Source organism: Brachyistius frenatus, unplaced genomic scaffold, assembly GCF_029030835.1.
Source record: "Brachyistius frenatus isolate BFR_SWC_R1_liver_20210118 unplaced genomic scaffold, ASM2903083v1 Contig_296, whole genome shotgun sequence".
Classification (NCBI taxonomy): Eukaryota; Metazoa; Chordata; class Actinopteri; family Embiotocidae; genus Brachyistius; species Brachyistius frenatus.
The window spans coordinates 285,448-303,227 of record NW_027210895.1 but is presented as its reverse complement, the minus strand read 5'-3'; the positions used below and the strand labels follow the sequence as shown (position 1 = coordinate 303,227).

Sequence of the window (17,780 nt, the reverse complement as noted above, 5' to 3'; positions counted from 1 at the left end):
CACTGGCTCCATGTTTTGGTGCGTATGTATTACGCCAGGGGGCGCTACAACCACACAATAGCTTCATTTTGCGGTCAGGTGGGGCTCATTCACTACCGTGGCATTAAGGAGGACCTATTTGTAGTGCCAGTTTTGAGTGACGTGATCCTGTCAAAGAAACCAGAGTGTAGAAATGTGAAGTCTCGGTCTTTACTCTTGTTTTTCCTCCACACAACTTTAACTGTAAAGCAACGCTGCGCGTTTAAACTGGAGTCACCAGCAGAGTTCAACTGGAGCAACTTCTTCCCAAACTCGTGTCCCGGGCCGGAGGCTGTCGTCATGTGTGTGCAGCAGCAGCGGGGAGGTGACGGGCGACTCGCTGGAGAATAGCTCCTCTATGAACGCCCCTCCGGCCGGCTGTGAATCACATTTTCCACCTACAGCGGCGCGCTTCAGACTTGGGCCCCTCCGAGGATCACACGCGGCTGGACTTCTTCCTCACGCCACACTTGAGACGCGCTGCTGTGAATCCACAGACGATCAAACAGTCGATTAATCACAAGTTTGTTTGGGAACCTCTGAAGTTTTGTGTGTGTGTTTTTTTTTTTTTAAGTGATTTTGATGGCAGATCATGATCACTTTTCGGAGTACTGTTGTCTTCATCCCCCTGTCACGTCTGCTCAATCAGCCCCGATGGAGACATTAAACAGCAGACTGCGTGTTCCTGCCCGGGTCTCCGGCTGGTATTGATCACCGTCGCTGATTATCGGGAGTGTTGATCAGACATGGATCTCCAGGTGATCGTCTGGCTCTTCTACTGCTTCCTGCTGCCCTCCGCCCTGTTAACAGGTAACTCACTTTTTCTGTTGTAATAAAAAGGAAAGTGTGATGATGAAACGTGTGGAAGAGAAAAAAGCTCGTAACACTGGGTGGTGACCGCTGAGCAGCTGGAGAACAACTGGGGAAAACTTCGGCAACTTTCCAGCGCTGCGGTTCACTGGATCGATCGTTTAGATACTCTGGGTTGAACCCACCAGAACATGTCGGACTTCACAGAACCAGAAGGAACGTTTTTCAAATCAAATCTCCGTGCTGTGGGGAAGGTGTCGCGTTCACTTCCCCTGGTGTAACGTGACAGTGAGAGGGGAAGCTGCGGGGAGGTCGTCACATCCAGCAGCGGTCGCTGCTCTGGAGTCCACATTCATGTTGATTATGTATCATTATTAATATAATGATCACCTCACAGTCTGAGGGTGAAGGACTTCATAAGTTTGGTTCATCGGGTTCTTTTATAGCAGTGATGAGCCGAGGAGAAAAGAGAAACTCCAACCTGATGACTTGTGATGTCACAACAACTTTGTGCACGTGAGCCTTCCCCAGACCCGGTCAGCGTGGTCTCTGCAGGACGTCGTGGAGCGTCTGTGTGTCTGGCTGTTGTTCAGTGTTAATCAGAGTGTTTAAATCTGACGAATCACTCCGTTGTTGCATTTTGAATTTCCTCACTTGTTGTTCACAGAGCAGACTGAGAGTTTGTTCTGCATTCGTGTGGTTGTTGTGTAAAGGCAGAGGGTACATCAGTGAGGTGAATAGCTGAATCTGATTGAGGTGTTTTCTCTAGGTCGGTCAATAAAACACCATGGAGGAGGAGGATCAGAACCGGTCTCTACTAGTATTGAAACTTTTTCATCAGACCCTGGTAGAAGTGACGCAGCACACACGCACGTGGGACCTTCCCTTCCTGTCCTACGTGTTGCTACCACACACAGGTGAACTTTACCCTGACCAGGTGAACTTTACCCTGACGGTGTCATCTTTTAGACTCACCTGCTGGGATCCCGCCCAATGCATTGTGGGACAGCAGACAGTAAAACTTCTTCAGCAGTGTTTAACTTACTTCCCAGATTTAAGAAGCCGTGTTGAGGTCAACAAATGGTTCTGCTGGGACCTGATAACACCTCAGGATGCTGCAGACATGAGGACTAGTTTCTGATTGGTCGGTAGTCGACTGTTAAATGATTTAAATGGTTTTATATATCAGGGGAGGGAAAGTTGGATAAAGCAGAGCCTGCGATAAACCCACAAACAGCTGGCTAGCCCACCAATCACACACACACACACACACACACACACACACACACACACACACACACACACACACACACACATATATATATATATAAATAAATAAACTTTCAGGAGCATATTGGTGGCGTTTTTTGTTTTGAAAGATTCCATATTTTGTGTGTGAGCCCCCTGACAGGATGTCACTTGCTACGACTTGAGTTTGTTTCTATCAACCGTTCACATTGTTCTGCTGAGTCAGAGGAAGTGAAAGATGCCAATAAATGTGGATGTTTCCGCACACAAAGTCTCGATTTCTCCGCCTCTGCAGGCATCACAACAACTCGCATTCATTCAGGTTTACCCTCACCTTAGAACCAGTATGATGATTTTAGAGGGGCGGGTCCTCGAAATGTGACTGTATTTATACACACACACACACACACACACACACACACACACACACACACACACACACACACACACACACACACACACACACACAACCACTCAGCGTATCTGATAAAGTAAATAGATAGAGTATTCCCATGATGCACTGGGTGTGATTTGCATTGCTCTTTTATTGTGAAGCTCTCTGCAGTGTTGTGTGGATTAGTGCAGACTAGTGTTTACCATATTGTTGCTGCATTATCTGCTCATAAACCTGAATATTAGACTTTAATATGACGAGACAACTGTTTCTGTTTCTCGCCACCGTCCGTCCTACATCTGCATACAGCTCATGCCTCCGCAGCAGTGGTTGTGTTTCCAGGCTGGTTTACATGTAACCACATAACTGATCCGATCGGACTGTTGGAGGTCGCAGGACGACGCGCTGTGTGGAGAGCTGCAACGGCTTCAGACGCGAGAGATGATTGGATCAGAACAAAAGACGACAGATCCGCGTGTTTGCTGTTTGGGAGGTGGCACCGTGAACTTCTGAGCCTTTGAGGGGCTTCAGCTCGAGAGGAAATAAAGAAGTCTGTCATCCTCCACAAAAGAAAAAAGATTAATAAATCGATAAACTGAAAAAGAAACAGTTTAGTCTTGTATTAAAACTGAAATCTTTATTTCAAAATCATTTGATTATGTTCAACATATAGCAGAGTTTAAAGGATATGTTGGACATTAAATTCCCAGTTTTCTAGGTTTACAGGACACGATATGCTGGAACAGTTTCAAACACGACCATCCTCCATCAAATCACTGCTGTATGAGGTTTGCAGTTAAAACATTCAGCTGCAGCAGGCTGTGAGCGAGTGAACATCATGTATCGTTAAGAGTTTACATGTTGCTCCCAGTGAAATGATGTCAAACAAAAGGAGCAGGGCTGCTGGCTCCAGATCCCTCGTAGCAGATCACCGACTGAAAACACCGCGGCTCTGAGAGGGCTGTTGTGTTGCTGAGGTAGTGAGTCAGCGCCGGGCGTCGCAGCTCGGTGAGAAATACTCCGAGAGTGCGTGAGAGAGGACCCGATCGATCTGCGCAGGAGGTTTGGACTTTTACTGTGACCGTCTGAGGAGAAGGAGCTTTAATTATATTCACCTCTACAACCTTGGCAGAGCTGAGTCACACTTTCCTGTGTGCTGCTCTTTGTTTTCTTCGTTTTAATGCCGAAGACATGCCACTGCATGTTGAAGGCTGAGACACCGAGAGCGCGGTGCGTTGGGAGAACTCGGAGCAGGACGGAACCGTCTGCTGCGGGGCGTGAACTCGTGGAACATCTGACCGCTGCGGTGGACTTCCTGGATGCATGTCATCTAAACATGCGTGCAGCAGGACAAAAGCAGAGCTCGACAATAGATCAGAAATGGCGTTTGATGAAGAGGAGGTTGCACAGACACTGAATGCTCTTTGTGGTCTCACAGCTGACACACAACAGGAAGTCGGTGGTAGATGTCGCACGTCTCCGACGGTTGAAATGGATGGAAAGCGTCTCTACACTAGTCTGGTGACTCCCAGTCCTAATGTCACTGCGTGAATACGGTCTGTCCGGCCTCCATAGAGAATCGTCTGCGGTCGTTCCATCCTACTGGGCGTAGACCTCCGGTTCATTTTAACCAATCAGCATGCGGCGAACCCGGCCGACACTGCCGCCGCTGCAGCGACCTACCGAGTCCACCAAAGTGTCTTTTTGTTTTAAATTGTTTTAATGAACGCCAGCAGCCTGATGAGGTGCTGAGAGTTTATTCTGTGCTGAATGTTGCGTTCGTCACTGTCACCAGCCGTCCAGTCACAATAAAGGAGGGGCGGGACAAACGCAGTTAACCACCGACACTGGCCGCTGATTGGTCCGTCCTCCAGAGTGGTTGTTCAAACGCTAATACGAGCCGAGTTCCCAGACTGTTATTCACAGAAGAAAACTGAAGCTGGGAGCGACAGGTGGGCGGAGCCAGGCTGCTGAGCCGCTTCCTGTCCACCTGAACTCTCAACTCTCACTAAACGGTCACAGTCGACTCCGTGAAGCATCACCGTTAACTTTAACTCTACTCTGGGACACTTGGGATGCTGTCGGTCTTATGAACTCCCCTCTGTGCTTTTGAACTGAAGTTTGTTTTTGCACGTTTTATCTGAAGATACTTCTGGCTCTTCGTTTGACGGTGGTATGGACACTAATCTAAAATCTAATGAATCAGCCTTTAAACAAACAGATAAAACTGTCACAGAACTTAACCCTTCACTCCACTGTGTCATGTCCTGTCATCAGTGAGAGTTTGGACCTGGACCATGAAGGGGTCAGCTGAGTGGAGGAACTGTCTCTGCAGTGTGAAGCCTCTGAGTCAGTCCCTCTGGTTCCAGGTCCACCGTCCTCCCCAGAGACACAAACTGGGACCTGTTTGAAAATCTGTCGCCCATCTGCGTCATGAAGTGCTTTGAGTTTGTCGTCTCCAGCGAGCTGTTGAAGATGAACCAGCTTGGCTTTCACAACCTCCTTTTCCACAGACTTCCTGACCGTCGGGTGGTGGCGGTCAGCTCCACCTCTAACATCATCAGACTGAGTCCTGGCTCCTCCCAGCGCTGCAGGTTTGACGCAACCAGTCGGAACAGCGAGTCCACGAACAGAACCGAGGCGGAAAAGCTGACGAGCTGCAGCGGCTTCAACAACTTCTCTCTCGATGTGGCCGAGACCAACAGCTCCGTGACGGAGAGAGCGGCCAGCATCAGGTTTCTCAGCGTAAACCCAACTGAGGGTCTCACCTGCGGCTGCCGTGTCATATGAGGAAGGCCTGACCCGGCTTCACCATCCTCATCCTCATCACCTTCTACTGACGCACCACTGAGAGCTGCATCTTTTCAGGGATGCAGCTCCTGCCACGAGGACACTTCCTGTCAGAGCTGCGTCCTCAGAGCAGCAGCATTATACTCCACCAGAGCTGCCCCCAGATGGTAGACCGGCGGTGGTCAGTGATAAAGTCAGCTGTGTTCACTGCCACACAAAAGGAAATGGAAGTCCAGTTCAGGAAAGGTTACGACGGCGTCTCTGTTTCTCCGCTTCACTGCAGAGGTGAAGGTTCGTTATCAGCTGAGAACCAGGCGAGAGTCAAGACACTGACACGGTCAGGAGACGTGGATCTGAAGAGGGAACAGGCACCTTCCACCTTCACCTCTGTCTCACACACACACACACACACACACACACACACACACACACACACACACACACACACACAATGATTTTTCAAATGATAGTAAAGTAGTTTCATGTTCTAATTGTGACTCTGAAACGTAAGAATGTAAAAGATGACGAAGTTAATGACGATTCAATAAAGAGCATTTTTATACTGAAAAGAATAAATAAACTGTAGTTAGATGAGATTAAGGATCGTTGTCTGTCAGTGGTTCCCTGTGGGGATGCTTACAGCCGGGAGTGAGAGGAGTGAGAGGAGTGAGAGGAGTGAGAGGGGTGAGGGTTTATAGCTCATTCTCTCTTTCTCTTGCTCCTCTGGCACAGAGCTAACGGATGATGTGTGTTCAGGGGAATTCAGCATCAGGCTGCTCAACCAGTTCATCTGCTCTCTGGAGCAGAGACACAGACACACAGGGGTCCAATCATTTTAACTGTAAATTCCTTTCAGCGCTTACCATCCCAACACGCTCTATAATGTGTGTGTGTGTGTGTGTGTGTGTGAGAGAGAGAGAGAGAGAGAGAGAGAGAGTGAGAATTATAAATATCTGTGTGCCTGTTTTCTTTCCATAAAAACAGGAAAGTTGGTCAGCATGAACTCGGCTCCACACGGAGAACGTTCCACTCACAAACATCAGCTGGGATGAGTCCCGCAGCAGAGCTGTTGGTTTTTCCCTCCGCGTGAGCGGTGGAATAAAACACAGAGGTGACTGCTGCCTGTAGCCGAGGTCGGACACGCTAGAATCTGATATGATTGCTGTTATTCTGCCAGCAGTGGAAAGCTGGTTGAGAGTAGAGTAGTAGAGAGTTCAACATGCCTGGGCACTGCCCTGCAGGTCTTCATCATAAATGGAAAGGACAGGAGGAATGTGAAATCCACCTTCTCCAGCAGATCTTCAGTTTCACCTCTTTGATATGTCTAATGATATCAGGAAGATGAATTTAAAGCCTCATATGACAGCCACAGTTTCATGTCACATATCTGAGTAATCAATCAAGTCAGCGTGGGGGCGGGGCTTCCCATGTAACCAGGCTGTAGAGGAGACGGAGGAGCGTATTTGCATATTCATGAGTCTGTGCATACTGAATGACGGTGAGGTTTGTTGAGTTACAGCTCAGCCGCGGGTTTAATCAGTGACAGGAGAGGTTTTAAAGGTGGATTTCCTTCTGCAGGTTGAGGCTCGTAAAGTTCTGCAACACATGACTGATAGCATCATCAGACATCCTCAGTCAAAGGGTAGGACTTGGAAACATCCTCAACAGAAGCAGCAGTTAAATGAAGCAGTAGCTTTCCTGTGTGGAGGTCGACCTGCTGTCGTCTCATCTAGATTTATGTGTTCCAGTCCCGTTTTGTTATCAGAGTGCTGCCCCCTGCTGTTCGGCTCGGGGCTTGAGTGTGGTCAACGTTAACGGTTAATTGACTGTGACTGTTTGGTCAGAGTTCAGGTGAACATGAAGCAGCTAAGTAGCCTGGCTCCGCCCACCTGATGCTCACAGCTTCAGTTTTCTTCTCTGTGGTCTGCGAACATGGTTCGTATTAGCGTTTGTACACACACTCTGAATGGCGGACCAATCAGGGACAAGTGGTTAACTGCGTTTGTCCCGTCCCTCCTTTACTGTGATTGGACGGCTGGTGACAGTGATGAGTGCAGCGTTCAGCACAGAATAAACACTCAACACCTCGACAAGCTGCTACTGTTCCTTAAAAACAACTTTAAAAAAACTGTACTCAGGAAAAAACACTTTGGTGGACACGGTAGGTCGCCGCAGCGATGGCAGAGTATCAGGCTGTTTTGGCGCATGCTGATTGGGTACAATGAACCCGAGGTCTACGCCCAGTTGGAAGGAACGACTGCCAATGATTCTCTATGGAGGGCGGACAGACTCGTATTCATGGAGTTCTGGTTCTCACAAGTAACCTGACTGCACCACAGGCCTGCCAATCAAACAGACATGCCGACAAAACGCGGCTTTTTAAAGCTTATTTTCCAATTAATGACAAAATTATTTTCAGATAGAGCTCCAGAACACTAATCAGGAAGAGTGAATTTAACGAATGACCTGCAGAAAACTTTTGGAAAAATGTTATTGACTGAGAATTTTATGAGAGAAGTTGAATGGGAGTCTATGGACCCGGAGGCTTTTTGGAGCCAACCTCTAGTGGCACTTGGTGGTATTGCAGGTTAAGACTCTTCTGCATCGGAACCATTTTTTAGACCCGGAACACTTTTATATACATTCGGTGGTTTTGTCTAAGTGCATTTCAATGTGAGCGTCAAGTATGTCTGAAGTGTGACCCTGGTCCAGTCCTTCACCAGCTGCTGCTACCAGCAGTCTCCTGTAGACTCAGTGTGGCGGATGTCCGTTAGTTCTGGTCAGTGGACTGAAGCAAACCACTGACACACAGTGAAAGGTCCATTTATCTGTGTTCAGCTGATGCTTTCTTACTGATGTTTGATCACCGGGAGGTTTTTATGGTGTTGATTTGTTTGAGGTAGCAGACAGCAGCACAGAGCTTCAGAACATATGTGACATACTGACCTCCCTGTGATTTGGTTTACAGACGGCCTGTTGTCTGTTTGAATGTAGAGAAATTAATCAACAGATTCATTTAGTTTCTACATGTTTTTACTATGACAGAGTTCTTTTCTAAGAGTTGCAGTACTCTGAAAAAACTTTTTAATTATTTTTTATACCTGCAACATTTATGGTGTGATGTGTTTGCATGCTCACATAATAAATTAAGCTGGGGAACGTGGTGAACATTATTTCTGCAGCAAGTCAACAGTGAGGATGTTACAAGCTAATGTCGGCATTTGATTACAGAACTGCCAACACAGAGCTGCTAACGTGCGTCTGCGTGTGCATGTGCGGTATATAAAAAAGAAGTTTGTTTTCCTGTCAATGGTTAACACACACAGTGATGGAAGTAATAACTCCTGCTCTGATTTGATTAGATTACATGAACATACATGTGACCGATTTATTTTTCTCCTATTCTATAATATTTGGTATTCATTTTATCCTCTTTTACCATCCAAGAGGAGTGTGTGTATATATATATATATATATATATATATATATATATATATATATATATATATATATATATATATATATATATATATATATAGCAGTAACATGACTCAGTGCCTCAGTTGCGTTTATGTGCTGACAAGTCAAATGTTTGTGCCTTGTAGAAACCAGACTGAAGAAACGTAATCTGACATGACATCACATGTATTACAGGAGTGACTCAGTGACCAATTTCAATGCTGTTTTGGCGCGTTGAACTGATCTGATGTCAGTCAGAAGGAGCTAAAATGACTGCAAAGGTTTACTAACTGATAAAGAAGAGATGAGGTCCTCCAACATTCAGCAGGTGACACTACTTATCTAGAAAGAATAATATTTATTCGGTTTTATTTATTTTACAGATGAATGTCACGTGTACGTTTGTTCATTTCAGAGCTCGATGACACGTTGAGTCATTTTTCAGAAACTGAACCGAGTGAATGTGAGGAAGAGAAAGCTGAGGAGTGAAAGGTGGAATGAAGTGTGAACAAAAAGAATAGTTTGCCTAAACATTACATGCGCAGAGGAAAGCGAACAGCAGGCAGAGTGCTGTCGGGAGATATGTGCCGAGGTTACTGAACAGTGTTATCACGTCTGTGCACAGACATCATTTTGGGTGTGTTTGATGATTAACTGGGCTGCAGGGTGGAGCGCCGCAACTCTCATGAACTGTGTGAAACCGAAGCTGCTGGCGAGTCGTGCTGTCTGATAATCTGGGCAGCAGTACATAAACCCGGTCCCACCTCTCCTATTATTTTAGATGTTTTTTTTTTTCTTGTGACAGGTTGGATTTTTATCTCTTCAGGTCTTCAAAATAACCTTCAAATGAAACACATGTAAAGAGATGAGATTCTGGTGTCCAGTAGGAACTGTGAAAACGTCTTGCTTTGTGTTCAGTTGGTGAATGAACCTCACCAGACTTTCTATCAGTAGAAAACTCTAACCGGGACCATTAAACCGGATCAGAACGTTTCTGTGTTTTAGTGTCAGTAGACTCTTCTTGTTTCAGTTTGAAATCCTTATTTTTTTCAGACGGTGTCAGAGATGGTTCACAGACACTGACGTATGTTCTGTACTTGCAGGTCACACCGTGGCTCTTCTCAGGGTCTCAGAAACCAGCAGCCGGATCTGTGCTTTAGTTTAGATGCGGATTACCTTCATTGTAATCCTCATCGGTGTGTCGACACTTTGGTCCTTTTTGAAAGGCTCTTCATAATGTTCTGGGGCAAACATTTGAGATGATAACCATGATCCTGACCTTTCCTCTGGTGCAAGACCAACTTTACATTCTTAACCATTGTTTTATCTGCTGAAAATGATAAATAGTTACAGAGTTATTTATAAGACAGCAGCTACAGTAATGGGCACGAAGGCCGAGAATCTCCTGCCAGTAATGAATACTGCAGCGATCCCTCTACAGTCCCTCATATTCTCTGGCTCATTTTGCTGCTGCACTTTAAAGTGTCTCCGAAAAGAGTAATTTCTTGAACACACCACAGAGCTTCAGTGAGAGATGACATCACTGCACAGCGATGTGCTGGAGCGTCCTAAAGTGATTCATTCTCCACCTGCTGCAGAACAATAGACTGAAGGAGCTCCTGGACGCAGGCTGACGTCTGCCACCGCGTCAGGAGGCCGCGAGTCACGTGTGGAGGAGAGGAAACGTGTTTTCTCTCCCCGTCAGGGCCGAGTTACAACTGCAGAGGTTTCCCCTCCGATAACAACGACCAACACTAACCTTCAGCAGCAGGATGAGAAAAGAACGAGCTCAAACAAACAAACATAACACACTCTACTAAAGAGGAGCTTCCTTCCAATCCTGAAAACCCTGTTTTCTCTCCACTTTATTGGGATCTCCTCATAAAGACTTTGGTTTTACTGGTCTTTACTTCAGAGGTGTCTGTCTCTGACATTGATGTCTGCACTTCAATACAGTTCAGGTCAACCGGACTTTATGTATAGTGGCATTAAATATTAATATAGAAACAAAATAAAACATATGTGAAAATATGCTAATGAGCTGAATTAAAGTAATATTTATAATTGCCTGGTCAGATGATTTTTTTGTTTTATTCACAGATCTATCTATCTATCTATCTATCTATCTATCTATCTATCTATCTATCTATCTATCTATCTATCTATCTATCTATCTATCTATCTATCTATCTATCTATCTATCTATCTATCTATCTATCTATCTATCTATCTATCTATCTATCTATCTATCTATCTATCTATCTATCTATCTATCTATCTCTCTATCTCTCTATCTACCTATCTACCTATCTACCTATCTATCTATATACCTTATCGTAATAATAACATGAACAATGAGCACTAAGCAACAACCACAAACATTTGTTATTGGTGTTGTGAGTCAGTAACCTGAGATCAGCTCCAGACGTACCAGCAGAGAGAAGAAGAACAAACTGTAGGAGAAAGTTAGTGAGAGAGAGAGAGAGTGAGTGAGAGTGCTGGAAGTAACAAATACAGGATGTTCCTGGTTTTAACAATATCGTGCAAGTTAACGAAGCGGTCTGAGAGACTTGCTTTAAATGGTGCTCAAAAGAACTCCACAGTTCCTCATTTTAGTCCTCATGGCATCCAGAGTTTTCATACTGTTGTATACCGTCAGTTTTTAAGACTGAGACTTCTGGAGCCTGGAAGCTGAGAACTTTGTAAAAATGACCCACAAAAACATCTTCTCAGTCATTTATTCACATAGCTGAGCTCCACCCAAACCAGCTGAATGAGCTTCTTTTATGTGAACAATAACAAACTGATTCTCAATACACACATTTTATATCACAACAGCTTAGATTCAACATGATTTTTTCGATTTGCTTTCAATTTGATAAGTCGTGGCCTTCAGCCGACCTGCGGTGTACCTCTGATCTCTCTCTTAGTGACACACTCTTTATAGCTCCGCCCCCTCTGTTGCAGTTCAGCTGACAATATTGTATTTGTTATTTACCTCCTTTCTGAGCAGAGTTTGTTGTGTGAGAGTCTCTGCTGTGTTTCTGTCCTCTGATCTCTGTGTCTCACGGTGGGCGGAGCTTCACCTCTGCTGCACTAACAACAGGTGGAGGGAGCTGAGGGGAGATCGTCCACTCGTTTATCCATCACGTTGATAGCGTCGCTCTCTCGGACAGATTAGAAAAGAAATCAATAAAACATACTAAAATGGGTCGTCGGCTCCGTCAGTCTCTCGTCAGGAACAGGAGCCGTGAACACGAGTCGAGCTGCAGTAGCTGATCTTGTGTTTCAGAGCGCTGGTTGCTGTGTCAGTCCTGTTCCACCAGAACAACATGTGGTTTTAATAAAAGACTTCTTCAACAGACTGAACGCTGAGTTCTCAGGAGTTCCCAGGTCTCTGCTCTGCTCTGTTGGCTTGTGTTGTGGAAACACAACTTTTGTCCCTGATTTGTGTCAGGTTGTTTCTGTGGGGAAACAAAGAGAGACAAAGCTGAAGAGATGAAACCATGAGAAGGCAGGCAGGTAGGAGACAAAGCATTTGCAGCCTCCCTCTGATGTGGTCTGACTCTTGCGCACAGGCAGGAAGCCTCAGTAGCTGCAGGGGATGACAGAGCTGGGATGTTTGATTCTTTGTCTGCGTCCCAGTTACTGAATCAAAACATATAATCATGTAGCAATACAGACAGAGATATAATTTTTTTTTTTTTTTTTTAAAGACGAGAAGAAGAAGCTTTACTGGTCTTGACTGTTCTTTTGAACCTGAACTGGGTGATTAAATTAAACAAATGAAAGAAAAGTAGAAGTCCTCCGTCCTGCTTGGGCCTCTGGAGGCTTCAGTGTTCATCACAGCACTCGGAGGTGTTTTAATGGAACAAATCATCCACGTTGAACTTCAGCAGGATGAAGCTCCAAACATGATGTTTGTCCTGAGGAGAGGTTACCTATTATCCTCTGAGCAGCGTGAAATGAACATACTGTTTGATTCTTATTAATGACATTGAATGAAATCAGTATTACTGGTCTCTGTCAGACTGTGTTCAACAGCTCCACACATCATCTTTAAAAATGATGTTTTCCTTTTAACATCAAATAGGTTTCACTTCTCTGTTCACGTTTTAAACATCTAAAATGGATTTTATTTTCTTACATTTAGACTTTTATCCGAATTTTGATTATTAACTCAAATCAGAAATCCTTTTATAATGATGTCATCTCACCGGTTCATCATTCATACGACTAATTGGATGGACATTACAGATGACTACAATACCATAATTACATTTTGATAAGGAACGTTTTTGCTTGTCATCATATTAATATTGGTGTGTTTGGGTTTCTTTGTGTATTTTTCCCTGCGAACTCTCGCAGCGGTCCTGATGATACATCTCAACCTATGTTGTGTACAGAGACTCTGAGTGGAGATGTTAATGACCAGATAACAATCTGTGAAATGAACCTCTCTCCTCCCCGCTGTGATCTCTGCAGGGTTGAGCTTCATCCTGACACGAATCCTCAGGCAGCTCCTAATTATCGCTGCGTGTGTTTAACAGGAAGAAACAGGACCGCACATTTTCTCTATTTGCAGCTCTTAAATCTGGCCGATTATCTTAATTCCTTCACGCTAAGAACACCTCATAAAATCCCTCAGAGTGAGACATCTGTGGAGCTTTCTGTTCTTTGAGGAGGACTCTGTGTCCAAACAGTACAGCTGATCCGACACAAACGGTGAACCCTCTCTGACCCCCTCCTGAGGTGAATGATGGAAAAACGACAGCAAAATAGTTTTAACAGCGGCCTCGGGGGCACTTCTGTGGTTTTTCATACCGCGACGGTCCCTCAATCATTTTTCTAAAAACATGCTGAGCTGCCAAACGTCGGCCGCACAGAGCTTCAAACTGGAGTTCAGACTGGTGCTAAAAAGATTGTTAACTGATTTGGAGATCAACAAGAAATTAATCATCAACAATCTTGATAAGTGATTCCTGTTACAACCATGTTTCCACCCAGTAAAATGTAAATAACAACAGAATGCGATGATTTTCAAATCACATGAACCCATGTTTAATAAAAATAGACCAAAGACAACATATCAAGTGTTGAAACTGAGAGATTTTATTGTTTTATGAAAGATATTTGCTCATTTTGAATTTGATGGCAGCGACAACTCTCAAAGAAGTTGGGACAGGTTCATGTTCACCACTGAGCTGTATCATCTCTTCTTTTAACAACACTCTGTAAATGTTTGGGAACTGAGGAGACCAGTTTCTGGAGTTTTGAAAATTAAATGTGGTCCCATTCTGGCCTGATTTAGGATTTCAGCTGCTCAACATCTTTTTTGTCATGTTTGTTTGTTTCATGATGCTCTAAATGTTTTCAGTGGGTGACAGGTCTGGACTGCAGGCGGGCTGTCCAGCTCTGTGACCACATGCTGAGCAGCGAGGTCCGATCAGTCTGGTGCTTGAAGGTTGAAGGTGCTCTTTAGTTTGTCCAGCGTGTTCTGATCGTCAGCAGATCATCAGCAGCATCCCGACCTTAACCGCCTCCTCCAGTGTGAGAAACTTTGACCCGACAACAGACTCACCTTCTGTATGAGTGTGTTCAGTCTGTTGGTGAACTGCTGTCCTCACCCAGGTTCCTGTAGAGCCTGACGGTCTCCTCGTCCTTACCACCAATGCACACTGGGGCAGCTGGAGTCTTCTTCCTCCTGAAATCCACCACGTGTTGTTTTGTGTTTGCCACATTCAGCTGCAGGTGATTTGGTGAAAACTCCTGCAACCGTCTTCTTGTCCACTCTCCACGACAGCAGTGTCCTCTGAGAGTCTGTGGACGACTAGTAAAGTCAGAGATGATGTTACTGATCACACGCTCAGCTCTGTAGCCTCACGGGCAGCAGGCGGTCTGTAGACGAGGGCTCTGGTGGTCCGAGGTGTGCTGGGACTGGTAAGGCCCCTTCTTTGGTGCTGGTACCAGGCCGGGTGTTTCCCACAGCGCAGGGACTCTGTTGAACAGCTGTTGTAGGACACCACATAGTTCTGGTGTACTAGTCTGGTCCTGCAGCCACTCGCTCTTCAAGTCTCTCCAGAGGGGGGCCCGGTGCATCATGGGAGTTCTCCCAGCAGCCTCGGCCTATAACAGAATGAGGTAATAAACTCTATATAAGAGCAGACCATTTACCATTTATCTTAAATTAGAGAGGGTCTCTAACTCCTGAACCAGAATCGGTGTCTGGTTCCGCAGGAGAACCAGAACCAGGAGCTGGAACCTGTGGAACCACAAGCAGGCAGCACTCGGAGAGAGAGAAGCTCTGCGTTGGGATAATCTGCTACTATTAAACTTATTTCCATTTAAATGCTAATGTGTGGAAATACATTTTTACTTTATATATTTACATTATATTTATACTATTCTGGGTGCATCAGTGTTCCAGATGTTGTATTTGTGTTCCAGATGTTGTGCTCGTGTACTAACACTCATCAGTGTGTTCACACTGTCAGTACAGAAACATCAGTTCACTACAAGTACCAGGATGATGCACTCAAAACGGTCCAAAAAAGAAATGTGAAACTATGAACACTTTTCACCCTAAACGGTCGCCATCTTGGCTCCATAGGGGAAGGGGGCGGGGCCACTGACATGAAGGATTTTCAAATTAAAGGTGTCTGAGGAAGCTGCAGCTGTTCCTGAACACAACATTTTTCTTTTTCACTACTGCTGCTGGACAGAAGAATCAGTGTGTTTATTAAATGTGTTGGACACAAAAACACGTTGGTTTCTGGGTAAAATAATTAAAGCTGCAGATATTTTGGAGGGTGACATGTTCACATGATGAGGTCATTTCCTGTCAGTGCAGAACAGCAGTGAGATTTGAAACAACACGACTGTTAAAATTCCTGCATTACACAAGTAAGAGTCCGAACATGGAAGAGCTCTATTTGTTCGTACTTCAGTTCTTTATCGAGTGTCTCTGATTATTCTTCACAGTCTGAATAACATGAACGCTCTCATTCAGCTGGTCTTCATAAACAACACGAGACATCTTCTGTCAGTCTGAATACTGTCAGGGTGAAAGAAGAGGATATTTAGAGTGTAAAGTGCATGATGAAGGATGTAGTGTTTTAACAGTATAGTCTTGTTATGAGTAACGGAGGCTGCTGACCCCGTAACACCGTCCCTCCCCACTGGGTAAATGTCCCTCGTCTGTCCGTCATTGTTTTGTTTGTTTGACCGGAGTCTTTCTGTCTTTGCAGCTTGTCTTTTCCGCTACAACATCCTGTCGCTGGTTTACTTCCTGTACCTGCTGCTGCTGCCATGGTTCCTGTGTCCCAACAAACACACCATCAGAGGTAAGACCACATGTGTTTGCAGGTATTTCTAGACCTGCATATCAAATATATATTAAACTCTCCCAGTGAGTGTGGCTTCAGTTTACCCGTGCTCCTCCTGTCATCACCTGCTGCTCATCCTCACCCATGATTAGTTTATTTTATGTGCCAGCATGTTGTAAAGGTGATGGGAGGAGGGCTGGTAGGAGGGCTGGAAGAGGGCGGGGAGGAGGGGGGAGGAGGGCTGGAGGAGGGCTGGGAGGAGGGCGGACATCTCTTCTGACAGGCACTCATCTAATCTGACACTAAACACACACATGACCACAGAGATGAGTGTTCTAACACTGGTTTATATTCTGATGAGAGAAGCTGCTCCGTCACATGTTAAAAAAGAGCCAATAAAAGAGTCTCTGAAGTTACAGCGTGCACGTGTGTGTTTCTGTTTGTGTGTGTGTGTGTGTGTGTGTGTGTGTGTGTGTGTGTGTGTGTGTGTGTGTGTGTGTGTGTGTGAGAGAGAGAGAGAGTTCAGAAAGACTGAACAGCCTGCAGTCATTTCCAACTTCTGAGATGATCTTCCTCTTGTTTTTTTTTCCTCTGAGTAGAAGAATCATTTTTCACTTCAGTGGAAACTCTCTTTAATAACAGACTCGGTGCATCCGTTTGCAGCTGATAGTTTAACTTCACGTTTCTCCTTTGACTGCTTTACTTTGTTATTATCTGCATTGTTGAGTTAAATCATCTCAATCGAGTCGGATAGTTTGACTTCATAATAGGAGGTTACAGTATGACTCATATTTTTTTAACATTTTGCTGCACTGTTCAGGTCAGGAAGGATTACTGATATGATGTTATTAATTCAATTCAACTTTATTTATATAGCGCCAAATCACAACACAGGTTATTTCATGGCACTTAACACATTAAAGTCCTTACAGCAAGACTTTGCAATATTATACAGAGAAACCCAACAATTCAACAATTTCCACATAAGCTAGGAGGGAAAAAACTCCTCTTTAAGGGAGAAAAACCTCCTACAGACATCTGCAAAAGAAAGAACAGAAACTACGCGAGCGAAGGAACTGAATGGAGAAAACAGACAATAAGAAGAAACTATGGGAGAGAAGAAGATGGTGAGGTATGAGTCAGTTAAAGAGTAGGAGGAAAGAAAAGAAGTTCAGCATGTAACAAGGTCCTCCAGCAGCCTCGGCCTATAACAGCATAACTAAGGGTTGGTTCAGGTCTACCTGAGCCAGCCCTAACTATAGGCTTTATCAAGAAGGTATGATGTAATCCTGTCTGTTGGTTATGTATCACTGATGTTTCAGTTCATATTTTGAAATACACATTTCACCAACTGACTAACATTTACTAATGGGGCAAAGGTCAAACAAGTTGTTTTTTTTCTCAGCATCCCTCTGGTGTGGTGATCAAAACGTGTCGAGAGACTTTTATTTTGGTGACAGAACAGTTAAAGTGAGGGTGGGGGGGTTCAGGGTGGGGGGCAGAGGGAGGAGGGATTTCCCCTTCTGGAAAACCCACTGGCCTGCCAATACCCTGACATGTGTACACACACACAGACATAAACTGTAGGAAAATATTCCAGTGACTAATAGGAAGCAGCCGTGTGTGAACAGAGGAGAAGAAAAGAAGAAGCTGCGTCCACAGATCATATTCATATGATTATACTCAGATACATCTACACCTGTCTGATGATACTTTAAAGGGGGACTGATAATAGT

The 17,780-nt window shown here is 44.8% G+C and overlaps 1 protein-coding gene across 2 annotated transcripts in view; it reads left to right on the top strand.

Moving 5' to 3' along the window:
• The first annotated feature begins 162 nt into the window (after window positions 1-162).
• Window positions 163-17,780, top strand: part of piezo1 (piezo type mechanosensitive ion channel component 1 (Er blood group)) — a 71,700-nt gene continuing 54,082 nt past the window's right edge. For both annotated transcript variants that reach the window (XM_069722593.1, XM_069722592.1), the window contains exons 1-2: window positions 163-828; window positions 15,967-16,062. In XM_069722593.1, the coding sequence (XP_069578694.1) occupies window positions 765-828; window positions 15,967-16,062 (160 nt within the window). In that variant the 5' untranslated portion in view covers window positions 163-764. The remainder of the gene's footprint in view (window positions 829-15,966; window positions 16,063-17,780) is intronic.